The sequence below is a fragment of the Cyprinus carpio genome, chromosome B10 (assembly GCF_018340385.1).
Source record: "Cyprinus carpio isolate SPL01 chromosome B10, ASM1834038v1, whole genome shotgun sequence".
Classification (NCBI taxonomy): Eukaryota; Metazoa; Chordata; class Actinopteri; order Cypriniformes; family Cyprinidae; genus Cyprinus; species Cyprinus carpio.
The window spans coordinates 15,909,901-15,937,435 of record NC_056606.1 but is presented as its reverse complement, the minus strand read 5'-3'; the positions used below and the strand labels follow the sequence as shown (position 1 = coordinate 15,937,435).

General features: G+C 37.6%; 1 protein-coding gene across 6 annotated transcripts in view; it reads left to right on the top strand.

Moving 5' to 3' along the window:
• cux1a (cut-like homeobox 1a) overlaps nt 1-27,535 on the top strand; it is a 119,460-nt gene that overhangs the window by 77,641 nt on the left and 14,284 nt on the right. For 3 of the 6 annotated variants that reach the window (XM_042732818.1, XM_042732819.1, XM_042732823.1), the window contains exons 9-21: nt 6,498-6,546; nt 7,712-7,816; nt 8,666-8,854; nt 11,275-11,333; nt 12,577-12,628; nt 13,492-13,588; nt 14,935-15,663; nt 19,045-19,125; nt 20,220-20,321; nt 21,198-21,284; nt 22,152-22,600; nt 23,643-23,975; nt 24,218-24,377. In XM_042732818.1, coding sequence (XP_042588752.1) covers nt 6,498-6,546; nt 7,712-7,816; nt 8,666-8,854; nt 11,275-11,333; nt 12,577-12,628; nt 13,492-13,588; nt 14,935-15,663; nt 19,045-19,125; nt 20,220-20,321; nt 21,198-21,284; nt 22,152-22,600; nt 23,643-23,975; nt 24,218-24,377 — 2,492 coding nt within the window. The remainder of the gene's footprint in view (nt 1-6,497; nt 6,547-7,711; nt 7,817-8,665; nt 8,855-11,274; nt 11,334-12,576; nt 12,629-13,491; nt 13,589-14,934; nt 15,664-19,044; nt 19,126-20,219; nt 20,322-21,197; nt 21,285-22,151; nt 22,601-23,642; nt 23,976-24,217; nt 24,378-27,535) is intronic. The other 3 variants (XM_042732820.1, XM_042732821.1, XM_042732822.1) reach the window with 3 other exon arrangements.

Genomic DNA, 27,535 nt, shown 5'->3' with positions numbered 1-27,535 from the left:
GACAGTCCCCACGGGCTCGCGGCGACTGTGTGTTTGCTGTGAACATACCTTCAGATCCTTTTGTCTGTGCGTCCTGTGATGTTACATGCACTGACTCGGATAAACAGCGCGGTTTGATTCCCCTCAAATCCAGGCAGAAGAGCAACGTCAGGCCTGTTCGCACCTCTCAGCCTTTTTTCGTCTCCGCATCCAGCGTGTTTTGCTTGACAGGGTCTCTGCTGTGTTGTTGGTTGTGTGACATTTCGGAGGGTGGATTTTTGCTCTGTCTGATCCATTTGTCTGTACTCCCATCAGTCTGGCAGGTTTTGAATTACTGCGGGGAACACAAAGGACCTCATCCTACCCACCTGATTTATCTGCACAGATCTACGCTCGCCGGCTGAGTGCAAAGAAAACATTTCATCTGTGTCAAGCAAGACATTTCACCATCCCAGAAGCTCTTACATTGTTCGCTGATATTTCCACAGTATTGTGCAGATGCATTATCTGTATATATAGCTTTTTTCAAATAGAGCTCGATACACTACAGTACACTAAACTAAAATGAATAGCTAAACTAACATCTCTATTGCTTATACCAATGGTTATGAGGTTCTAGACCATAAACCTTGAGCGTTTAACTTAGTTGTGAAATTTGACCTGTACTGTATTATTTGTAGTATAAACAGAAAATGATACCTCACATTGTGTGGTTTGTAGAGGAACGATATACCTTTACTTTTTTTCAACCAAAAAAACTTGAAATTTTCATCTGGCTGTCAATAAAACCGGTGCAAAAAACCCCATAACCAGAAGTCACCTACCAATATTTGTGGATCAAAATATTAGAGATTTGGTGTTTTGTTTTGTTTTTTTCAGGGGCCAGTAAGAACCACCTTTTACAACCACATAGTGGCACTTTGCAAGTTTTGGAAAACTGTAAAACATATTTTCTTCTTATTTAATACAACGCTTCAGTGTTTTCATATTTATCAATTTATTTTTGCTTAACTTTTCTTTATATTTAGACTATTTAATGTTTGGAACTTTTTAACTTTTCATATTTATCAGTGTATTACATGCATAGTTAAATTTTTTACACTTAACTTATGGTTAAGCATTTTTTCTAAACCACAAACCTCAAGTATTAAACATCGGTATGTAGTTTGACTTATAATATTGGTGCTGTGATACCTCTAATCATGCGACTTGAGCAATCTTTTTGGCAATTAAATGAGCAGGGAAAAAATCCCATAGAAGAAGATAGCCGACCAATATCTATGAATCCGTATATTATAGAGATTTGGGATATTTTGACTCTTGTAAGAAACCTAGGGACCACTTACGCTTTGTGTTTCCTTCAGAAATTGAAGGAAAAACTATTATTGGAAAGGTTGAGTATCTCATTATAATGAAATAACAGGTAAATCAACATCTTTAGTATTTAATTTACTCCTGAACAAAACTCTTGAAAACTCCTTAGGAGATGATGATACACCTGTGTGTTTGCTGTCGGGAAAATTTTGGGTTGATGAAGTTTGTTGTTTTGAGAGTTAGTGAGGAATGACACTTAAGAATGAGATTTTATTTTATCTCCTGGAGGTCAGACACTCAACAAGAGGAGAAAAAAATCAAACCCTGAGGGTTTTCTTACAACCCCAGCCTTCAAAAGGTTAAGAGAGGATGGAAGGACAAAAAAACCCAGCAGGATAAAGCCTACACTGGCTCCATAAGATAGGGGCCAAATGGAGAAAGAGAGCAAAATGGAAATCTAATGGGCTAAATCTGTGAAATGTCGTACCAGCCCAGGGGGATTTGATCCGCAACAGAAACAAAGACACTGGAGAGAGAGCGAGCGAGAGTGAGTTCGAGCAAGACGGGAGAGAGAGAATCGCCTGAAAGAGTTGAATTACAGCCAGAGGATGCATGTAACCTGGACCTCTCTCTCGCTAGCTTCACCCGAGCGCCGAGTTAACCTCCCCTTTCTGACAGCCGTGCTGGATGGAAAAGGTCAAAATCAAAGCAGCTGGTTCTCATAATTTATCAGGCCAGAGATGACCAAACACAATAATCAAATGTAGTAAGTGTTTAATACGCTCTATTCATCAGCGGTAGCTCATAGAATAACAAAAGAAATTGTTTTTATGTGTTCCTGGATTACGTTCACACTGTTATTTCTTTGGACTTTCCCACATTGTAGCGTGTTTGTATCTAGATGATGAAATAATCCGAAAAAACGATCTCGCAGATAACCTCTGGCCTCCCGGTTCGAGGTGATGAAGAACATGCTGGATTTGAAGGCTGAGCTCCAATGGGAGTTACGCATGTCTCACGCAGTTCTCGTCCTTATCTTTTCATCTTTAAAGGGTCTTTTGAAATTAAATTTCTATGTAGAACGTTGATACACTGTAACACGCAAACCTCCCACTTGAAACAACTATAAAAATGTAACAAAAATCGCTACTTACAATTCACGAGAGGTCAGCCAATCAAGGCAGAGCTCATTTGCATATAGAATTCTCAAAGATACAGTTGCAAAAACTGGCTGTTTATATGTAAGGGTCAAAGAGAGGGCGTTACACTAAATTATGATTGTTTTCAGTGCAAGAAACCTTGACTAACGTAAGTGAATTCAAGGAAAGAAAGAAAATACTATGAAAGTGTCGAATATGGCCCCTTTAAGGTCTTCATTTAATGTGTTTTTACAGTGGGGCCCATAAAGGAGGGAGTGAACATGAGCTGACGAGAGCAGAAATGAGAGGAGATTAGGTTATGCAGGTTCACAATCGTGTGTGTGTGTGTGTGTGTGTGTGTGTGTGTGTGTGTGAGCAAGAGAGAAAGAATGAGTGCCTCTTTACACTGTATTTAAGAGGGATTGTATTTTTGTATTCTGTGCCATGACGAGATCATGACACTGTTAATGCATAAAATAAACCTCTGATCTGCAGTCTTTAGGTTTAAAGGAGTATTATATTCCATAATTCCCAAATCTGTGATGATCTTACGTTATTTAATGATTTATATTTAACTCTTTGGGTTTGGTAAAGCTCAGAGGGAAAGAAGCTAGCTTAATATATGTTAAATAATAAATATCTACATTATTGAACATTTTCGTTTTTAGATTTGAAGTGAAATTGCAATTGGGTATATTTAGTTTCCTTAAATGTGCTGGTTCCTATTATGAGCAATTAATCTGTGCACATAATATCAAATTTTAAAAATTGCGGACTATTTTAATAGCTGTTTAGACATTGTTTTTAGTGCCATACTGGTGTGTAATGCCCATTTATCACAATCCAATTAATTCCCAGTGGGTAAAAAAAAAGTCCCGTTCTACTTTTTTCTTGTTGAATATCCTGTTTCACTTTGAAATGTCACATCAAAAAAGTAAAATGGGTTGCAAATGGGGTTTCACATTGATGTTAGAGAGCCATCATGTAATTGGAGTGAATAATTATGTTTCAATAATAATTTGTAGTAGTACTACATAGTATTCTCTTCACTTTTTTTTAGCCACAATGAAACTCCAACGCAGCACCATCCATGAGATGCCAGAGTCACGCGCTTAAAAGTGCGCACAAAGCCGAGTTAAGCTCATCTGAATCATTAAACCAAATCGCCTCTAATTAAGCTTGGCTGTTGAATTAATTTCAGCTGTGCTTGACTCCTCTCAGTTTGCAGTCACATGGTCAGAAATGTCAATGGGAGAACCGTTCGAGAGGAGAATACAGTGGGTGACAGAAATAATGCAAGTGCTTTTATCAGATTAAGGGCTCAGTATGTGGGCTAACAAGTTTCACTCGCTTAAAGATTATGTGTTGGTTAAATTTTTGTCGTGTCAGATCCAGCTATAAGCATTAGCTTTGCTGCTTCAAGTGTGAACACACGAGTTTGTTAAAGGCAGTGGTACAGAAACAGCTACTGTAGTGAGTAGTAACCTAGCAGTACACATGCTGTAACACATTATGTGTGAATGTTTTGAGTTTGGTAAAGACTGTTTTACAAAATCAAGGAAAAAAAAGATTAATTGAATTTGTAGCCTAGTGGTTAGAATACAGGCTACAACACATTATCATGTGTGAGCTATTTGAGTTTGTGGAGATTGTGGTTCAGAATCAAACAAAAATGGCTACAGTATAAAGTACTAGCCTAGCAGTTAGCACATATGCTACACATTATTGTGGGAATGCTTTGAATTTGGTTTAGACTGTGGTTTAAAAAAATGCTCTGAGTAGTACAGAAACATTTGTTGTTAGCACACCAGAAACAACACATTGTCGTATGAGAACACATTGAGTTTGGTTGAGATGTGCCAAAATCAAAACAAAAACAGTGGCATAGCCTGACAGTTAGTATACTTCACATGCTAAGTATGTCGAGGCAAAACATCAAATAAAAGAAAATTAAACACTTTAAATTATGTCATATGCAAAATGTTATTAGTGAGAATAGCAGCAAATGGTTGTCAATTGAATGTTTTGATATAATGATGGCGGTAACACTTAAAGGGTTACTCCACACTAAAATTAACATTTTGTCATTAATCACTTACCCCAAATGTCGTTCCAAACCCATAAAAGCTTAGTTTGTCTTCGGAACACAATTTAAGATATTTTGGATGAAAACCGGAAGGCTTGTGACTGTCCCATAGACTGCCAAGTAAATTACACTGCCAAGCTCCAGAAAAGTATGAAAGACATCGTCAGAATAGTCCATCTGCAATCAGTGGTTCAACTGTAATGTTATGAAGCGACGAGGAGACAAATTGTTGAATAAAGTCATTATTTTTGTTTTCTTCACGACAAAAAGTATTCTTGTCAGTTCATAACATTACGGTTGAACCACTGATGGCAGATGGACTATTCTGATGATGTCTTTCATACTTTTGTGGACCTTGACAGTGTAATTTACTTGGCAGTCTATGGGACAGTCACAAGCCTCCCGGTTTTCATCCAAAATATCTTAAATTGTGTTTCAGAGACGAATGACGCTTTTACGGGTTTGGAACAACATGGGGGTAAGTGATTAATGACAAAATGTTCATTTTGGGGTGGAGTATCACTTTAAGTATAAGGAGGACCATTTCTTACTAATAACATTATTAACATATTGGCTGTTTGTTAGTACTTATAAAGCACATATCCTGCATGACCATATTCTACATCCCTAATCCTACCCAATAGCTAAACTTAACGACTAACTATTAATAAACAACAAATTATGAGTTTATTGAGGCAAAAGTCGCAGTTAATGGTTTGTTAATAGCGGAAATTGGACCTTAAAATAAAGTGTGACCATTATGGCTAGCAGCAATAGCTGGACCATGCAAACCAGCTAAACCTTAAAGGGACAGTCCACCCAGAAATGAAAATCCTGTTGCCATTTACTCTCTCTCAAGCTGTTCTAAAAATGGATGAGTTTCTTTCTTTTGTGGAACATAAAAAGTATTTTGAAGAATGTTGGTATCCAAACAATTGATGACTTCTATAGAATGGATAAAAATGTTATGGAAGTCCGTAGGGATCATAATCTGTTTGGTTACTCACATTCTTCAAAATACCTTCTTTTATGTTCCACAGAAGAAAGAAGTTCATGCATGTTTGGAATAGCATGAAGGGGAGTAAATGATGATAGAATTGTAATTTTTGAGTAAACTATCCCTTTAATTTCTCAGCCTTGACCTTGGATTTGGATCATGATGTTTTCATAAACTTGTTTCCTAATTCTAATAATAAACGTTCATTTAACCCAAATGGTTAGCATGACTTTTTTTCTTTTTTTTTTTTTTCCCTGAAAGAATGTTTGAAAGCTGTATTTGAGTGACCAAACTCCACTCATTTGAGTTGAATGTTTAATGGGGACATACAGCACTGTTAACCTTTATTGAAAGCAGTTGTGTTTACACACCTAAGCCATGCCATTTGCTGGGCTGAGCTGCGCGCTAGCAGAATTGAGAATATTATATCAGATTAGTGTGCATTAAAAGGAGTCTGAGGCCTATATTAGTGTAATCCCTCTGTTTTAACCTGGGCTTGTCCGTGTGGCTGAGCCGTGAACCCACTGCTGGGCTACACAGCTCACAGTCCATCGGATTACTGTGAAATCGAGAGGGCTTAATGGCCCTGCGTGCATGCGATAGTGTGTACGTGTGTTTGCCAGTGTGCATACGGGTGAGTGTGCAAGTGTTCACATGCATGACGGGGTTATGGAAGTCCAACTGAAACGGCTGATCTCTACACAACAACACACACATACCCAGATGCTTTCACGATGAATGCTCTCAGAACGCATCTAGCTGCTCGTAATTGCATATGTACACATGCAATCACCCCAGAAGTGAGGCAAGATGCTGATTACCCGTTTTATGTTGATGTGAGGTCTTCTGTTCCACCTGGTCTGTTCCTTCTGTGACCCATTTTATTGCATTGCGTTATGTTGCATCATTGTGTTTTACTGCAACAAACCTGCGCTACCATTTCCTCCTGCCTGCGTAAGTAATGTGCACCTTCATTTTTCAGGGCCAATGAGATTGAAGCGGTGACGACAGATTTGGAAAGAGCCAATCAGGTAAAGGCCATATTCCTCATGGAAAAGTGACTCGTATTTCTATTGTATGCAAATCTTAGACACAATAACAGCTTGTTTAGGTCTTTTATTAATATCGCTGGTCTAATGGACTCTACAGAAGTTGCTGTGCTAGATTGCAAATTTCTTTTATTAGCACACAACTTTATTGGAGTCACATATATCCAAGTTCCAGATATCCTAATTCCCTCCATCTGCTTTCCTTTTGGAAGAAATCCATCATTCCCTTTTCAAGCTCTGAGCCCCAACGGCTAAATCTAAATGGATATCAGATCTTTTATGTGATGCAATATAAAGAATCTCTTGCCTTTTTATTGGTTTTGTGCATTTCTGGGATTTTTTATTTTATTTTTTATCAGCAGTCTATCATTTACTGACCTTTTGTGTTTGGGAGAGCTGATCTGTAGGAATATTTTATTTTATATTATAATATTATAAATTTATCTCTTCCTGACTTATTTCTTGCTAACATACTCAAAACTCCCATTTTTTTTTCTGAATGTCTCTGTTTGTAAACACTGTAAAATCAGTTTGCTTGTCTAAAAATGATAAACTAAGTTTTTGAAAATGTAGGGCAAGCAATAAACAAACACTTGAGTATAAAGTTTATAATCATTGTTTTCATTAGCATTATTATTCCAATCAACAGAAAAAAGAACATTTGGTAAGACTTGTTACGTAGACGCTTAGAATAAATTAGCATAATTAAGCTTGTCATTACCATAAATGCATAAACATGGTGGTGCCGGATTCAGTGCATCTAAAGGTTGAATGCTTTAAGCAGCTTTTACAATACATTTAACTTTTGAAGTCTCATCATGAATCTAGCCGTTTGTCTTTAGGTCAGGCATCCATTCTAGGGCAACAAATGAATTAACACCACAATCTTTATTTAAAATGAACTCTGCGTGATTTGCATATTCTGTGAATCAACCAACCGTACATACCTTGACACACTTTAGCTTGAATATTAGAGCACTCAGCCAAGTAGGACCCATGTGAGTTCAGTTAACATTTTTCAGCCCAGCCATAAAAAATAGGGCTGTGATCTCTTAGCTCCCAGTCTTCTCACCATTGGATGATATTATGGTTATATATCTTCGACTTAGGCAATTTTTAACCCATTTGTTCTGTTTGTGGCCCACAGAGGGCCGAGGTGGCAGAGAGGGAGGCAGTGAGCCTCAGGGAGCAGCTCACTTCAGCTGACAAAACCCTGCAACCATCCAATCAGATCCAGAAAGCACCGGAAGCGGTAAGAACGAAACTCTACATGCCTGTATTGGAATGAAAGAGGGAGGATATCGGAGGGGTGCATTCACAGTAATGTTGTAAATTGTAATACATAATAACAAGCAATATATTCATATTATAATATTGAGATTAATCTAGTAGGGCTGTCAAAAAATACTTAATCAGGATTGATATCAGATTTGTAAATTATTAATTTAAATTTGTAAATTATTTTTAATGCATACATTAGAAGCATGAATGTCTGATGTCATGAATGTCTAAAATGTTAACAGCATTAAATATATGAACAATTAAACAAATAATGTAAAACTGTATAGGAACTTTAGGTAACACTTTAGTATAGGGACCAATTCTCACTATTAACTAGTTGTTTGTTAGCATGCCTATTATTAACATATTGACTGTTTATTAGTACTTAGAAAGCACATATTCTTCTGCATGGCCATATTCTACATCCCTAATCCTACCCAATAGCTACACTTAACAACTACCTTATTAACTATTAATAAGCAGCAAATTAGGAGTTTATTGAGGCAAAATTTGTAGTTAATGGTTGTATATATTCGAGAATTGGACCTTAAAATAAAGTATGACCAAAATACATTTATAATTACTTGTGAAATGGTTACAAAGTGCATTATAAGGGTTTATGTATTTAAAATATTTTTATTGTGGTTTGCACAGTATATACAGTGTTAACAGTGCAGGTTCATTTAAAAACAAATTTGATACAACATAGTACTTGTCGTCACACTGCTCAAGAACACAGAGATTTGCCTTGGCTAACAGGAAGTGTTACCATTTACATTGTCTGTACAGCATTGTAAAATGTGTCTATCTGTGTGTGCAGGACAAGTCTCTGGAGGCGCTATCTTGCAGCAGTTTGGAGGCAGAGCTGGGTGCGAAGGAAAGGGAGGTAGATCGTTTGGCCGAGGACGTTCAAAGACTTCAAGCCAGTCTGGCCCAGCTCAGCGAGACCTCGACCAATCAGATCAGCCAGCTCGAGCAGCAGCTGAGCTCCAAAGAGGCCCTATTAAAGGTCAGTCAGACCAACTTATTAATGAAAGACATATGTAATATATATTAGGTAGACCATAACTTAAGCTTTGATCATCATGTGTTTAGATGGTAAGTAGTATGCAATAAGTTAGTCCTGCATTGCATTTTTTGCTGTGCCAAACAGCCTTCTTTATTTATGTATAAGCATTGATGTAGAAGCTAAGTTGGCTAAACAGCTTTAGCAAGTACAAGTGAAAGAGCCTGGTGGGTCATTATGGAGCAGCATCCCATCTAAAGTCACATTAGCACTGGACTCCAGACACGAGCTGTTTCAACTCGACATTTCATGTTGGATGAAGCGAGTGGTCCTGCTCGTGGCAGCAGTCAGATCTCTGCTCTGCGGCTGCAGGACAGGCCTGTAAATGTTGCAGCGGCTCACATGAGCCATGTGACCCATGTAGTGAATGTTTAGAGTTTGAATGACAGCTGGTTGGATGGCAGGAGACTGAGCTGAGACGAAGCCATCGCTGAGCCTCACGCGGAGAGACTGCTCTGATCTGGCCTGCCTGTAGCAGACTCAACTTCTACTGCAGAATCTGAGTGTGTGCAGTGCCCGGAGATTCATGAGCGCATACATGTTCTAACGCACATAGATTAGTGGTTGAGTGAAATGTTTTTTTTTAATGGCTGTTATCTAGAAAGTAGAATGACTGATAAAAAGCTGAAGTATAAAATACACCTAGTGAAAAAGAAACGTACTGAAATGTATTTGAGATACATCTAATTCATGCTAAGTATACTACAAATACATTCACGTATTTATGTACTTAATAAAAATACCCTGCAATTGTACTTTTGGTATACTAAACTGGTATACTTAAAATCTGATGAATTGGAACAACACATTTTGTACTTAATGCAGTCCAACTAAAGATATACTGAAGGGAGGAACTATACTTCAGCTACACTTTAAATATCTTGTATTTAAAAACTGATGTAATTCAGAGGTCATACAGTCCTCATTAATAGTAACATTAAAGCACATTTTAGGCTTAATATTAAGAAATGTGCTTTGTGCACAAGTGGTACTCCAAAAAGTTAAATAATTTTTTTTATATCAGTAAGTCTCGAGCGATATATCAGTAAATATGTTAATAAATTTGAACTACACTTAGTATGAAATAATGTATTTTAAATATATTACTTTTTTACTAGGAACAATTTAATGATAGGAAATAAACTATAAAAATTCACATAATGGCTAAATTTGTACTCTTAATTTCACAATATTTACTCAATGTTTGAAATACAGTATATGAGATGTTTTTGAAAGAAGTTTCTTATGCTCACCAAGGCTTCATTTATTCGATCAAAAGTACAATTAAAACAGCAGTATTGTGTATTATGAAATATTGTCACAATTTACAAACTGTAACTTTTTTTTACATTTTAATATATTTGTAATATGTATTTACAAACTGTTTTTTAAATATTTATTTTAAAATTATTATTAAAATTATCATTATTAAAAAATTATTGCAATAATAATAATTTATTCCTGTGATGAATAAAAACATATTCAAAAACGTATTTGAAGTAGAAACTTTTGTAACATTGTTAATATAAATACTGTCACTTTTTATCAGTTTAATGCATCCTTGCTGATAAAAAAATATATTTTCCTAAAAAAAAAATCTTACTGACCCCAAACTTTTGAACAGTAATTGTAAAAATTTATATTACCAAATATTAGGGCTGTCAAATGATTAATCACGATTAATCACATCCAAAATAAAAGTTTTGTTTACATAATATATGTATGTGTACAGGGTATATTTATTATGTATATATAAATACACACACACAAATTATATATTTAGAAAATATTTACATGTATATACATTTATATATTTATATTCTTATATTTTATATTATATATAAATATATTTAATATATAAACATAACATATTCTTCTTAAATATATACATGCATGTGTGTGTATTTATATATACATAATAAATATACACAGTATACACACATATATTATGTAAACAAAACTTTTATTTTGGATGTGATTAATCGTGATTAATCATTTGACAGCCCTACCAAATATATTATTTTAATTGAATGTAATTTTAAATGGTTTTGATTTAATAAAATCTAAAAAAAAAATAAAAAATAATAATAATTCAAAATGAAAGAAATGTTTCATTGTTTGTATCTGTTTGTATCATTTATTTTGAGCCCCTTAAAGGTATAGGGCACCATAAAAAAAAAAAAAAAAATTCTGTCATTATTCATTCTTATGTCATTCCAAAATAGTACGCTGTTTTTATTCTAAGGGAAATATTTGAACCCTCTGTGTGAATATTGTGAGATTTTCAGTATAATATAGTACATCAGTGATTCACAGTTCAAATTTGTTTATAAATACATATATCTGCCTTTTCCCCTCCCCAGCAACTTGAAGAAAAGCTTCAAGAGCAGTCAGACTACGAGGAGATCAAACGAGAACTCTGGTAAGTTCTGAAGCACTAATTCTGTCAGCGCAAATAATCCTGACGCTTCAGCCTTTTCCCTCACATTTATGTGAATATTTTAGCATTATTAACAATATTTTAACACTGATGGGAACGTTGCTTCAACCTTAACGTGACATTCAAGTGTATAATACCACAAACTGGCTTTAAGGCGGGTCTAAATAAGCAAAGGTTTTGTTTGGAGTGACCTGACCTGGTGTTGGTCAGGTCTGTCCACATACATAATTTAAGACCCTCAGACCATCCTTAACCTTTACCCACCGCTCCGTTATGCATGTACCGACATCTCTCGCTCCAGGGCTCGAACTGTGAGTTTTTAGTACCTGGTGGTCTTGAACTTTACAGTCAGACGTACTGAATGTGATCCCATGTAGTTCAGCCAGCAGAGATATGAACCGCAGAGATTGCCAAACTCCGTCTGCGCACAGACCTTTTATTCCCATATTTTACCAGAAGGATTTTTACTCTGCGGTAATCTCAGTTCTGTTTAATAAATTCAAAGAACCTTAGGTATGCAAGGAGTATTGGGTCTTATTTTTGAGAAAAGCGGATTAAGCATGCTTTGTTGTCGGAGTGGTTTCTGCGCGGGACTGAGGGATTGCTGCGTTTCATCTCCAGCCACAGCTGTAATGAGGAGGCTAACGTAGTTTGCATCGGCGATAACCTAATTGACTGATATGTGTGTTTTTGGCTCGGCCGCTCGTCTGTGCTGTCGGCGTGTGTGTTGGGAGGCTTCAGGAGATGTCTGGCTGTCCGTTGCATAACTTGATTTTAGACGTAATATTCCCAATTTGGATTTATAAAGCAAGTAATCCATGAATAGAGGGTGTTGTTAAGATCTTCGCCGGTCTGATGATCGGCCTAAAAAGCCGCTTTGCTGAATGTATATTGATAGCTTGTTGTCTACTCGAGGAACATTCCACCGTAATATAATGAGTGTTTTCACCCAAAAGGCTTTTGAAAATGGCCCCGTTTAATCCATAGATAACAGATCAGCCCTGAGTGGAGCATGGCTAGGCACACAGGTTAATTTGAGTAACGTGATTGTAGGTGTCACAGGAATTTTCGAATTATGATACTGAACGCTGAGCCAATGCTTATTAAGCTGAGCGGCGTTCAGTTCTTGACCTGAATTCGAAAGCAAAGGCTTCTGAATGAACGTTTGGCTTTGTAGTTGTATTCGTATTATTTAATACGTAAACACTTTTTTCACTCTCAACAGCAACCTGAAATCAATGGAGCACAACTCATCAGATCATCACTCTTCAGTACAGGTAAGACATCACGTGATTTTTCTTCTTCTTGTAATAGTAAAAGGTAGCATGTTTTCTTGCTTTTGATGTTTTGTAAATTCTGAATATCATGTCATAAATTTGTCCCATTCATTTCTGAAACATTAATTAATTTTTTTTTAATTAATAAATACATGTAAAAGAGCTGATAGTTTTTTTTTTTTTTTTTGCAATTTTATTTTTTTTCTTTGGTTTGTTTCTTCCTTTATATTCCTTCTTTCTTCTATTCTTTATTCCTTGTTTCCTTTTTCCCCTTACTCAATTCCTTCCTTTCTTTCCCTTTCACAATTCTTTACTTCCTAACCTTCTCTCCTCACTTTTTCTTCCCTTTCCATAACTTTCCTTTTGTTTCTTTTCTTCCATTTCATCTTTTGCTTCCTTCATAACCTTTCTTTTTTCCTCTTTGTTCACTTCCTTCCTCATTTCCTTCTGTTCCATTTCTCTTAACATTTCCTCTCAATTCTTACCTTTCTAAACTTACCTTTCTTTCTTTCTTTCTTCATTCCTTTTTCTTTCTTTTCTCTATTCTTTCCTTCTAAAACCTTACATTTGCTTCTCCTTCCTTCCTTCCTTTCTTCCTTTCTGCCTTAATTTCCCTTTTCCTTATTTCTTTCCTTTTTTCTTTCTTTTATTTTCTCAGTTATTTCCTTTTAAAACTTTACATTTGTTACTCCTTTCTTCCTTCCCATTCCATAACTTTACTTTTGTTTTTCTTCCTTCATTTTTCTTCTTCCTGTTTTACTTCCTTCCTCACTTCCTTTTCTTCCTCATTTCTGTTCCCTTACTTCCCATCATTTTCTACCCTCTTGTATATAATTTTTAATCTTATCTGTCCTTCATTTTAGGACTCATCCAAGCCGTTGGAGATGTTGCTGATGGGGAAAGTCCATAGCCAGCTGTCAGAGAGCGCTTTGAAACGATTTGCCAACAATGACTTCAGTGGTGAGTTTACACAGAATCCATCCTCTTCTGAGGAACATTAACCAGCCAGTCACTGGGAAATTGTGACGCTGCAGCTAACACACAGGAACTGGCGTGATTTATTGATTACTTTTTTCCAAACCTAACTTCACCTAAAATCCAGCTGGACATGCAACATGACCTAATAAAACTTTCAGAACCTTATGGCTGTATGATTTTATTTTGCCTCAAGAAAAAACAAATATATATCGTAACAGATCATCCTGAGAGTGACGAGTTAGGTTTGGAGGCATTTGTGTTGTTAAGGTCAGTTCATCCTTTTCTAGAGGCAGCAGAATATTACGTTTTGGCTTGTAGGAGATCAGGTCACCTGGGGCTTGCATAAATCCTGAACGGCTAGCGGAGACCAATGTGATAATTAGTTCTTATTTTCCTTTTCCTGCTCTTTCGACCACGCTCTGTGTGTGTAAGGTTGGAAATGTCATTACAGAACACCTCTGGACACCCCTATGGAGATCATACATTTCATTTGCGTTTTAAATGTGACTTTCTATTTCAAATTTAGCATTTTAAACCTGGCATTCGCTGCTGATGCTGCAGTGTTGGAGAATCATATGTGATCGTAGCGTGTATCTGTCTCTGACAGCCAACAGAATTCTGTTGCACTAAATATTGATTTTGCCACCATTGTATAAAGTGATGGTATTGTTATGGAAGCGCACACAGCAGAGGTGTTTTGTCATGGCAAAAAGGATAACCGTACTGACACCCACAAGGCCTTGCAGTGAACAGTCCCCACAGCATGAGCAGGTAGCCCACGCACAGTTGCCTGGCCTGATATCTCTGGACATGCCTGCTAGTCTGCAGACCTCAGAGGAGATCAGTGTTAAACGTCAGCCTGTGGCACACACACACATACACACCACAGATTTCCACAGCACTTTGTTTCTGCTCGTTTTTTTTAGAAAATAATATTCAAAAGGACATTTTGAATTTATCTTAGTTCATTTCTAGGGGGAAAAAAACAGATATAGCTGTGCACTGGTCAAAAAACATTCTGTGGTCATATATTTTTGTAGAATGATTGCTTTGTATAAATATTGTCTTTTGTTCCATGTAACCAATTTTAAAACCAATAGTTATAATTTCTTTAGTATTACTTTGTCTTCTCAAATTTCAGCAGCACGTCTGTTTATTAAGTAAGTAGCCATGGCATAATGTACAGTAAATCGGCTAGTATCCACCTTCAGGATAATACAAAATCACCTTACCAGGATTTTACTGTACGTTTATCTCCTAAATATTTTTAGCAGCAGCCTAAATCAGTACCCATGATTTTTCTCATCACCCTTCGGTTTGTTCTACAGGATCAGTGGGGCGGAAGAGTAAAGAAACCACAGTGGAAAACCTTCAGCGTCTTCCTGCCACTCCAGTCCCTACCACACTCCAGGGGTCCCCTCCTCCCCCCTCCCCTCAGCTTTTGATGAGGACGGGCACCGCTACCTCCGAATCTGCTGCCAGTGCCAACGGTACCCACCCTTTCTCCCCCACGGGCATCGGGCCAGACTTCTTTACCCCCGGCATGGCCAGCGTGGGCGCCACGTTCCCCCCGTTGGCTGGCAAAATGGCACTCAACTCGCTTCTTCAGAGGCAGCTCATGCAAACCATCTACACCAAAGCCCTCCAGGACCCTTCTCCAAGTTCTGTGCTCTTCGGGCCGCCCCATTACGCTACAACCAACTCTCTGTCCAGCCCCCTACCCCCTCAGTCAGCAGGCAGCCCGGAGGTTAACGGCCTGGCGCCCTCTCCCAGCCAGTCTGAGGGCGCGGGCAGCACGTCGGAAGGGGAGGAAATGGACACGGCTGAGATTGCGCGACAGGTCAAGGAGCAGCTGATCAAACACAACATCGGCCAGCGTGTGTTCGGCCATTATGTGTTGGGTCTGTCCCAAGGCTCGGTCAGTGAGATTCTGGCCAGGCCCAAACCCTGGAGCAAGTTAACTATCCGTGGCAAAGAGCCCTTTCACAAGATGAAGCACTTCCTGTCTGATGAGCAGAACATCCTGGCACTGAGGAGCATCCAGGGCAGGCAGAGAGGTCAGTTACAGAGCTTGAGGAAACAACTTAACCTTGTTATCGCAGATGATCTCCCAACGCACGTTTATTTTCAAACATTATGCATGGGATTAAATAGTGCTCAGTTAACAGCATGCTAATTCCTCTCACATGTAAGCAACTTAAACAAGGACACACTGATGTTAGCAGTCTCACATTTGGAGCACGCTTTTCTTTAAAGAGCAGTCAAATCAATTACTTTAAATAGTCAAATATTTGAAATAACAAGAGAGGGCAGTGCTTTGCGATTGCTGTGATTCAGCTGTACTCTTTATGCAATCTTGAGATATAAAGTTACAATTGTGATAAAAAAAAAAAAAAAAAGTAATTGTTAACTAAAATTTTAAATAAGATCTACAGTTGCATTTGTGAGATATGAAGAGACATTTTTGAGATATAAAGTTACAATTGTGAGATATGAAGTTTTGAGGTATGATTGTGATTTTGAGTTATGAATTCACAGTTTTGAGGTATAAATTCGCATTTGTGAATTGTCACAAGTCATGAGATATAAAGTCATAATCGTGAGGTATACAGTTGCATTTGTGAGGTATAAAATCATGTTTTTGAGGTATGAAGTTGTACTGTATTTGTGAGGTATAAAGTCGCACATTTTAAAGAATGAAGTCACATTTTTCAGGTAAAATCTTGCATTTGTTTATGAAGTCACATTTGTGAGGTAAAAGTCACATTTCTAAGATATTAAATCTTACTGTGAGGTATAAAGTCACAATAATGTAAAATGAAGTCAAATTAGTGAGGTATAAAATCATTTTTGAGATAGTTGCATTTATGAGATAGGAAGTCACGTCTGTGAGGTAAAAACTGGCAAGTAGAAGTCTTAATTATGAGAAATAATTTCAGATTTGTGAAATATAAAGTTGCATTTGTGAGTTAAAAGGGTCGCATTTGTGAGGTAAAAAAGTTGAGATTACATGGTACACATTTGCATTTGTGAGGTATAGAGTTTCAAATATGAGAAAAGTAGTCTCATTTCTGAGGTAAAAGTCCCATATATGAGGTAAAACATTTCTAAGGTATGAAATAACTTTGCAGTATTGTGAAATGAAGTCACATTAGTAAGGTATAAAATCATTTTTGTGAAGTAGTTAAAATTTAGATATGAAGTCATCAAAAACTGGCAAGTAAAAATCTTAATTATGAGAAATGAATTATGAGGTATAATTTCACATTTGTGAGGTTAAAAAAAAAGTTGAATTTATGTGGTATAAATTTGCATTTGTGAGATATAAAGTAGCATTTCATTTATGAGAAAAGTAGTTGCATTTCTGAGGTAAAAAAGTCACATTTGTGAGGTAAGAAATCACAGTCGTCAGGTATGAAGTCGCAGTTACCTTATTATTATCATTGTTTTTTTTTTCCATGTAGGCAAAAACAGGCTTACGTGAATCCCTTCCAATAAGCTTTAGGCTAAACTAACCCTTTCATCCACTATGGAATGGCGCACATAACCTTTAAGATTGAGAGTCTTCAGATAACTACATGAAGCCCACAGAGACTAGATACTAGAGTCTGATGGAAACACTATCAGTACTCAGTAGGTGCAGGCGGCGTGTTGATTAGAGCTAAACTTCAGTAGTCTACCCTTTCTTTCATTTCGGTCTCAGCCTACAGGTAAAGAGGAAGTTCAGAGAGGTTTGCGAGCATTATGTTTTGCCTCAAGTCTGTGCTTCACAGCTAGAGCGAACAAATCAAGGCCAAGCCCAGCGTGAGCGAAAGTACTTGCATATGAGGGCAGTTGGCTGCGAATCCTTGAAGCCGTGTTGAGCCGAGTCTAAGTTTGTTCAGTCTAGCTGTGAGGCAGTAGTTTTGAAACAGAGCCGGAGCTGAAAAAGGCTGACTGTGCTGCCCGAGCGTCTGCACACAGGTTTGGAATGTCTTCAAGGGAGTCTGGTCTGGCTGTCTGCCTCCATAGCGTCAGCTTGTGGTCTCCCATGGGAGTATAAACTTTGTAAAAACCTTAAAACCCATTCATTCACATCAAAGACCTGGGATAAAGGAGCACATTAACGTTGAAATAATCACTCGAGTGAGTTCTGCACTGTGCAGGTGGCTTTCTTTGGGGTCAGACTAGGTCGATTTGTGTTTAAGCTGAACAAACTACCATTCAAAGGATATTTACATGTATCTGTCCATGTAAAGGAATTACTCTGGATTAGTATTACTAAGTGCTCTCAAAATTAACTATGAAGACATTCTGACAACCATTTAAGATCAGGGCTCAACAATAAGGATTTCTTAGCAACGCTTATTATATGTTTTAGAAAAGGAATATATATTGCTTTTCACAGGAATACATTTGTATTTTTAATTTAATTTTTAAATTAATAATTTACCCCAAAATGATTTTTTTTTTCGCTTTTCAGAAAAAAGTATTTTTTTTAAATGTTATGTTTAAATTTATTATATTGTAAATTATATTCTTATTGTTTGTGACTGTAATGTCTATTTTTCTTGTTTTCTTGTATTGGAGGCAAATCAGTTTCCCCAATGGGGGATTATTAATATAAAATTTTATACTACTATATTTATATTTTAAAACAGGTAAAACTTGACTTAAAGCCTTTATGTATAATGCATTATGAAAGTAGTTTTAATGCATTAATTATGCCTTGTAACGCACCTTATAATGCATTGCACAGTCGCAAAAATCTGGATTTTAAATTCAGTTATAATTCTTTATGACAAGATATAATGTATTACGATGCACATTATGATTAATTATAATGCATTATACCCTTTAATAACCCTTTATAATGCATTATACATAAAGGCTTTAAGTAAAATGTTACCTTAATTTAAATTAAAATGATCTATAAAATAATTTTTTCTGAAAAGCAGAAAAATGTGCAATTTATTTATTATTAAACAAAAAATATAAATATATTTTGGTAAAGATTTCTTAAGTTTTTTTATTTGCAGTAATTGCTGGAAATTTTACAAATATAATGTAACTCTGAAAGCTATGGATTTATTAGTACTTTTAATTGGAAAATGAGTGCAAAACTTTACAGATTTTTTGTGACAAAGGCTAGTCATTCTCTCGCAAATACGGCAGAACATCATCTGTGCTAGCTAATATTAGCTAAATAACGTTAACATCTAAATCAGCAGAATTTCAATTCCAAGGTGTTTGCTCGTCAGCGAATGCAAGATACACTGATGCCGCAGCACTAAGACTGTAAGACAGGTGACATTTTTGTCAACCGACCAAAAAAAAAAACGTGTCTCATACTCAGTCATTCTTATTATTGAGCCCTGGAGATGATTGGACAATTGACAGCAGGAGTTTAGGGCTTGGTCTTACTTTATTTCTATCTTCCGCCACTTGTTTTCCAACAGAGAACCCAGGCCAGAACCTGAACAGAGTGTTTCAGGATGTTCCGAAGCGAAGAACCGGCTCGGAAGGCTCCACGCGGCCAGGTCTGTCTCACGCCTTCCCTCTCGTGTTACGGGTTTCTGGAGTGTCAGATCCGCAGTGTGTCTGTATGTTTTTGTTGTGCTGGTCTGTTTCTTCTCAATCTCTGGCCTGGAATCTGTTGCAAAACAAGTGAGTGAGACAGACAGGGCTGGAAGAGGTGTGACTGGAATTTCAAAAGATCTCGTTCGGACTGTCGGAAGACAGCTGTTTACAATAAATGCTACACCTTTGACAGCATAGATTAGTTTCAAACTGTGGAAAAAAACTCTGTGTGAGTGTTATCAAGCCTAAACCTATGTAACATTCCATCACGGAGGTCCTTGAGAAGTCTGTCCTGTTATTTTGTGGTCAGCTTGTGTGTATATATGTGTGTGTGTGTGTGGCAGAATCCTTCAGGCAGATCTACAGTGCCACCACATTACAACTGGTGGTTGGGTCTCCCCCAGGGCAGCGCTGTGGGTGGCTAGCCACCCCTGTGTGTGAGAGAGAGAGAGAGAGAGGGCGAGAGAGCATTACTTCCACCTCACACACACGTCCAGCTGCTCTCCTCACACACCAGTGACTCTGACCTTGCCCTGCTGCCCACTGCTCGCTGGGCACTTTCCCTCTGCCACTTTTTCCTTCTCTCACTTTCCATATTTATTATTATTGCACCGGCCTGTCTGATGATACTTCCACACAAGCTCTGTTGTTTCTCATGGATTTTATCCAAATCGTACCGTCTCTTTGTTGTAGAGGACAGGAAAAGGTTTCAGTCCTTGCACAGGAAGTGCAGCTGTAGCCACGAGCAGGTGCTGATACACACAATATTATAGACAAGCAAACGATTGCTAATGGTTTTTTAGTTTTGTGCCAGTGAGTTTGGTTGCAGGATTGCAATTCCATGAAATAAAAAAGTGTCAGGCTTATTTTAGCATATTGGATAGTTTGTAGTTTAGAATAAGCTTGCGTTTGCATCTATTTGAACTCTTGCTTTGTCATGCAGAAATAGCAATATTTTTGCCAATTTCAGTCTAAAAGATTGTATATATTGTTCTCCAGATTGTTCCACATGATGTGTCACTTACAGCTACATGTCCTTCTCGTGTCTTCGCAGGTAACATCACCACACGGATCCGCACACCTGAGACCGGCTCCGATGAAGCCATCAAGTCCATCTTGGAGCAGGCCAAGAGAGAGTTACAAGTGCAGAAAGCAGGTGAGTCTTTTTCTGTCATCAGGTAATCAAGAAAGGATCAAGGCGTTCACATGTGTTTTCCACCTTCCCACAATCAGTTATGTCACTTCCTGTAGGATTGGACTCACTGTTACCACCTGACAATCATTCTTTCATTCACTTTTTATAAATGAGTCAAGTTTTCTATTGCAGAATTGTTGTGGTGTCATCATACTAGCATAGTACACTACTGTTCAAGAGTTTTTGTTGTTGTTGTTTTTTTAAGAAGTTAATATTTTATTCAGCAAGAATGCATTAAATTGATCAAAATAGACAGTAAATACTTCTATTTCAATTTCAAATAAATTGGTCCTTTAACTTTCTATTTAACAAAGAATCTTGAAAATAAAATATCACATTTTTAACGAAAATATTAAGCCACACAATTGCTTTCAACATTGAAATAATAAGAAATGTTTCTTGAGCACCAAATAAGCATATTAGAATGATTTCCAAAGGATCATGTGACACTGAACACTGGAGTAGTGATGCCGAAAATTCACAGAAATAAATAATTTTGAAATATATTCAAGTAGAAAACAAATATTTCACAGTATTACTGTTTTTACTATATTTTTGATCAAGTAAATGCAGCATTGGTGAGCATAAGAGACTTCCTTCAAAAGCTTTTAAAAATTTTATTAACCCCACACTTTTGAATGATGGTGTATGTTGGCCAAAACTGTAATTGCAATGCAGATTTTTAAACTAGCGCTGTCTAAAATGATTATATCAGTCAATAACATAATGAGTCATATCCCCTCTGTTTTTGAATGTTGAAATTCCCTCCTTTACCTTTTCCTGTCCAAGCTTGTGTAACGGATTTAAACTAACTCTCTTCCCCACCTGCCACTGCAGACGGTGTGGGGGAGAGGCAATGGCGATCAGGTTACCACAGAGGGTCGGGCAGCTATTTCCAAATATATGCACACAGTCTAAGACTTGGTGAGGTTTTGTGCTGTCTGTTGAAAGTTTTCCCCCCAAGATTTTCCCCCCACGCCAAGAGCGCTACTGCTTCCAATGAACTTCTCACTGTCATAAATCAGTCTGAGTCATGGGGATTTATGACCGATGTATGTTTTATATATATATATACATCAATAAAAAACCCTATGTACACGTGTTGAGAAATCTTTTACGGTCTAACTCACAGAAAACAGACATCTTTGTTTAACTTTAAAATTTGAAACTATAATATATAATATTGATATATCATATGTCACATTAAACTCCAAATTTATTCTGAAATGTTATTGGGTAGCATAGGGCAGCAATCTCTTATTGGCACCCTTTAAAGGAATAGTTCACCCATATCAAAAATTCTGTCATCATTTACTCACAATCATGTTTATTTATTTTGTTCAAACCTGTATGACTTTCAGTCTTCTTGGGAACACAAGAGATGATGTTTTGGAGAATGTTCACGCTGCTCTTTTCCATACTGTAGAAGTAATTAGGAGCTCAAGCTCCAAAAATAATGAAAAACACCTTAAGAGTATCATAACAGTAGGCTTTACAACAAATTTGTGCAAAAAGGCCAAAATTGAGTATGTTTCTTGTACTCTTTTGTCCTTTTTGAAGCTTGACCACTTGTGGTCACTATATCTTTTTATTGTCATAACTTCTGTTACAACATTTTTCGATGTTCCACTGAAGAAAGTTTGGAAAACATGAGGGTTAAGTAAATAATGCCAGAGTTTTTATTTTTGTGTAAGCTATTCCTTTAAGTTCCTCTTTTTTTGAGTAATAATGTGGTGGTTGTATAGGTGAAACAGATTGTGACCACTTACTTGTTCTCTTCTGTTCCTGCAGTTGAGAGTTCTCAGCCTCCGTCCTCCTCCAGCAACTCCGACGAGAATATTCGTTCCATCCTTGAGCAGGCTCGGAGGGAGATGGAGGCCCAGCAGGTGGCTCTGGAGCCCGTACTGAAGGCCAGCTCTATGGCCCCGACCGATCTCTCGCTCCTGGGCTCCCCGCTCTCCACCCTCCCCTACACCCCTATTGCTCAGTCTCTGAAGAAGACCTCCACCTCTCCTCTCTTGGACTTCCACAGTGGGGTGAAGAAGGAGATAGGTGAGGTGGCCGTCTCAGATGTGGGGGTGGATGGAGTGCACAAGCTCGGACGTCTCTCTGAGAGTGGAGGAGGTTTAGGTGGGGGTTCTTGGAGGGAGCACTGGTGGAGCACAGGTCTCTCTGAGCGTCGCGGAACTGGGCAGCCCTCCGTTAGCGAAGACGCCCACAGCCAAGAGGATAGCAAGGAGGTATAGTGCATTGTTAATAGGGCTGCATGATAAATCGACATGAAATTAAATGTTGAACTTTGAATAGTTTTTTTTTTTTTTTTTTCTGAATTCATTTTTCGAATTATTAGTTTATTTTTACACAATTTTTCTACTACTATTTTTCTGTGGACCCCTAGCACACCCTTCGAAAACCCTGCAAAAAAAACCTGCCCTAGCAACTGCACAGCAATATCTTTGCAACCACCATAACATCTATATTGCATACAGAGAATACCATTTCATTCACAAGCTCTGTATTTACTTGACATCAATCAGAATAGTCTCACCTAGTGGTGCACAATAATTCCAAATATTGCAAATGTACATATTGCAATATGCACATCGCAACGGCATGGGATATCGGAATTAATTTAATAATGGCTACTTCAAAACTTTGTGAAAATCTATCCTTTCTGACAGCGTGTTTTTTGACTCAAAGCACTGTTTATTTCATTTGTATCTTTGTTTTATTGTATTTGTCCACTTGTTTGTAGTTCTTATTAAATTTAAATAACTAAAATTACCAATTGCCCACATCTAGTTTCAGGTGTTTTTGTTTACCTGGATGTTCTTGATTTTAAGATTTAGGTTAATAAATATACATATTACCAAGTTGAGCAAAGAATTTTTGGTATTTAGATATTGGCACTATTATTTTGTTTTTGGTCTTTACATTGATGTTAAAATTACATTTATAGATTTGTGACATTACATTTTATTTAATGCTAAAACGCCGCGGTTTACTTTCAAAAGTTGTAGTGATGATTTATTTTCCAAGAAATAATGCGAAACATATATTGGCTATATCATTTTCATTTTTTATATATATAATCTAAATTGATTTCACACACTTAAAGCAATATTGTGTCGCATATTGATTATTGCATTATTTAACAAGGTATCACATATCGCATTTTTCTTCAAAAGTCACACCCTAGAATAGCCCACTTCTTCCTCCTCAAGCAACAAGCAGTTTCCTTATACGGCTAACCCCAACTATATTACTCTTTGCCCCCACCAGAAGCTCCCTCGGCTGGGCAGCACTGCGCCCGTGGCTCCTGCTTCCTCTCTGGATTACTGGAAAGACTGGCCCAGCTCAGAGTCCCCGTACTCCCAGAGCTCAGAGCTGAGTCTGCAGATGCCCAGTGGCAGCGAGACGCCTCAGAGCAGCCCACTGCCTTCCTCCTCGCCTTTACTGTCCCTCTCCAAAGTCGCCAAACCGGTGGTGCCCCCGCTCACCCCTGAGCAGTACGAGTACTACATGTACCAGGAAGTGGACACTGTCGATCTCACACAGCAGGTCAAAGACAAACTAGCCAAGAATGGCATCTGCCAGCGGATCTTTGGCGAGAAGGTCAGTGCTTTTCCCATCAGATACGCTTCCATCGATTACCCACCCGTGGTTTTCCTAAAAACGATTTGAGCGAGTGTGTGTCAGTTTCGTTTTTATACTCCATGCAAATTTTTGAGTTTGTAATAGCAGCTGCTTCTTTCTTCTTATTGCATCATGAAATATCTTTATATTTGTTTCAGGGCTGTTTTTCTCTGAATCTTGATATACCATATCTCCTGTGTGTGTTTGTGTGTGGATTGCAGGTGCTGGGCCTCTCTCAGGGGAGCGTGAGCGACATGCTCTCTCGGCCAAAGCACTGGAGCAAGCTCACGCAGAAAGGAAGAGAGCCGTTTATACGCATGCAGTTATGGCTGAACGGAGAGCTGGGCCAGGCACTGCTGCCAATGCCTGGACAAACACAAGGTAACAGCCTGATACTGTTTACCATCACACATACTCATATGTAGACGTCACTGTAGTTTTATATATGCAGAGAAACGTGCACAGTGGCTCAAGACGGATGTGAAAGAGCTGCTCGTTTCTGATGTGGCTTTGGTTTCTCAGTTTCACTCTTCACATCCTGAGCTGCCATCAAAGCCACCATTCATTCGGCTTTCTTATCATTTGGCATGGGCGTTTGAGAATGCAGAACTCTCCGATCACATCCGCTTCTCCTCGCCAAAATTAGATTTCTCTTGAATATCTAACACTGAAAATATCACAGGAATGAAGCGAGCTGCCTGGTCTCTAATGTTAAGATCACCCATTTTTGACAATCCAGTCAATTCTGGATAGAGAAACGTTTATTTTTTTTTTCTTGATAAATATCTTGTTTCATTCTGACTTTAATGGATGGCTTATAATATCTGTCTGATTAATATAGTGCGCTCTGAGATGCAGTTTATAAAAAAGTGAAGAAAAACAGCATTTCCTGAAAATGCTAACGGCTGCATTCCTTTAATGGTTTGACTGATACTGGTTTTAGTCTGGCTTGAATAAATAACCGAGGACAAACCTTCAGTAGTTCAGCCAGCTGTACCTCGCTCAGCCTTACGGTGGGAGAATTTAAATTACTCATGACTAAATGGATACAGGATCATACTGCTGACCCACTTTTAATGTGCAATCATTATCCTGGGACAACAGCGTTCTGGTGATCGATCTCAGATGTTTATTAAAGTGCTATATAATTATTAGCGCTATGCACTAATGTTTAGTTTGCACTATGAAATGTGAATATCTTAAACTGTGAGTTATGGATGTAAAAATCTAGTTATTATTTTGTAGTTCAAGGCCTTTTTATACCCCATTATGCCATTTATTAGCAGTCATCAATTTTTTTATATTTCCATTGACCTAAATTTCATGGAAAGGCATCAGGGGGTTGGGTTAAATCGGTGCAGCGTGGATGGGAAGGGGGGTTTGTCTCACAGGGGCCATCCAGAAAAGGCCCCCTGGGCTCTCTCAAGGGCCTCCTTGAGCTGTTGTAATCAATTAGCCCATCAGCGCCGGGATATATGATAATTACCCGCCTCTCCTCCTCTGTGACTGGCTGCCGAGCGCACCATCATGCTCTAGTGGCTGATTAATATGCAAATAATCAGCCGATGGAATGATAAATGGGAGTCAAGCTGTGCGTGTGAGTGCGAGGCCGATTATGATGAATAGCACTTGCTCGCTGTCCTACTTAAAGAAGCCTTTCTCTGTCATTTTTACCACAAATTAAGCCGGGTAATATATACATTATAGCAATGAGTTCAACTGGAGAAGCAATAGGTGGTGATAAAAAGGAATATGAAATGGTCAACTTTGGAAACGGGGCTGTTAGATTAAACAGAAATGTAAATGTCACACCATTTTCTTGTTTAATCCAAACAGTGAAGAATTTAAATGGACTTTGTGATATTACGATGGTTTTTAAACACACACAGAGACAAAAACACAAGATTATTGTAATTTTTAAATTCTTTTTTATATTTAATTATATTATATTGTAAAATTATAATTATAACTGAATTATAACATTTTAATCATTTTAATATGTCCTTGTTGAATAAAAGTATTATTTCCTAAAACAAAATAATGTACTGATATAAATTTTTGAACCGTAGTGTGTTTGATATTATATTATATTATAAATAAAACAAACTTTTTTTTCCTTTTAATTATGTAGATATGTATGTGTGTGTGTGTGTGTGTGTGTGTGTGTGTGTGTGTGTGTGTGTGTGTGTGTGTGTGTGTATATGTGTACTGCTTATTTTGTATTTTTTATTAACTTTATTAAACTTGGCATGAGGATATATGTTTGCACACACATTCATACGGTGACGTGCCAGTGTGGATAGTTGGGGAGAAAGTGTGTTTAAATGAACTGGCCAGGCTTGACCGATTTGGTAGATAATCTGAACAGCAGGCACCATAATGGCCCGAGCTTTAGACGTCTGTAATGGGTTTATTTCTTCCAGCTGCCCTGTTCTGTGCCTCACAGCTTTCAGCACGGAGCACTTAGCACTGAGCTAATGCACCTCAGCAAAAAAAAAAAAAAAACTGCAAATGGTGGCAGGGTACAGGAAAGAGCCCGATCTGGATTTAAAACAGTTTTGATGACTCAGATTGATTTAGGTCAACCTATTGATATATGCTGATTTATAGAAAGAAGGGAGCCAGTTTTTGCTTAAAAAAACAAAACAAATATTTCACTCGGTAATGAAACTTGTCATTTACGCACCCTCATGTTGATCCAAACCAGTATGAATGACTTTCTTAAATCATACAGATTTGGAATTACATTATTTGTCAGTGTTTGAGTGAACAGTCTCTTTCAGAAAAACCATGTGAGAAAATTAAAGGAAAAAAGGTTAATAACTCTAAAGGTTAAAAAAGGACTAAAAGCCCAAATAGATAGATGTTACAACACCACACAAGGTTCTTCCTGTTCACTGTCTGTTGTCCTCTAGCAAGTGTCCTGTATATTGCCTGTCCTTACTGACCCTCATTAGGACGACACTCTCAACCAGGCTAAAACAAGCTCTCCTCCAGGGTGTGTGTGTGTCTATGTATGTGTATGCATAGGTGTGTGTGTGTGTGTGTGTGTGAGTTGAAGAGCAATCCATGACCCCTCATCAGTCTCTGCAGATCCTCTCCTCTGAATGTCAGTCTGTCCTTGCGATCGTCCAATCAGAACCCAGTTAAGATTAGACTGTGCTATAGTTTGGCAATGCCTTGATCAGATGTTTTAGGAGCCTTTCAGTTTAAACCTGTTGTGCAATCCCAACTTGCTTCAAAATTAGGGCCAAAAAGATATTTAATCTGACTTTTTAAAAGAAAATTTTAAAAGAAATCTGACCTGCATTTATTTGATCAAAAATTCACTAAAAACAGTAATATTGTAAAATATCATTACTATTTAAAATAACTTTACGGTCCTTTAATAACCTTTACAGTCACTTTTGATCAATTGAATGCATCCTTGCTGAATAAAAGTACTGATTTCTTTAAAATCCACGCTGAGATTTGAGTACATCCCAATCAGATATTTTCGGACCCGTTCGATTTAAACCTGTTGTTTGTGTATGAGACTC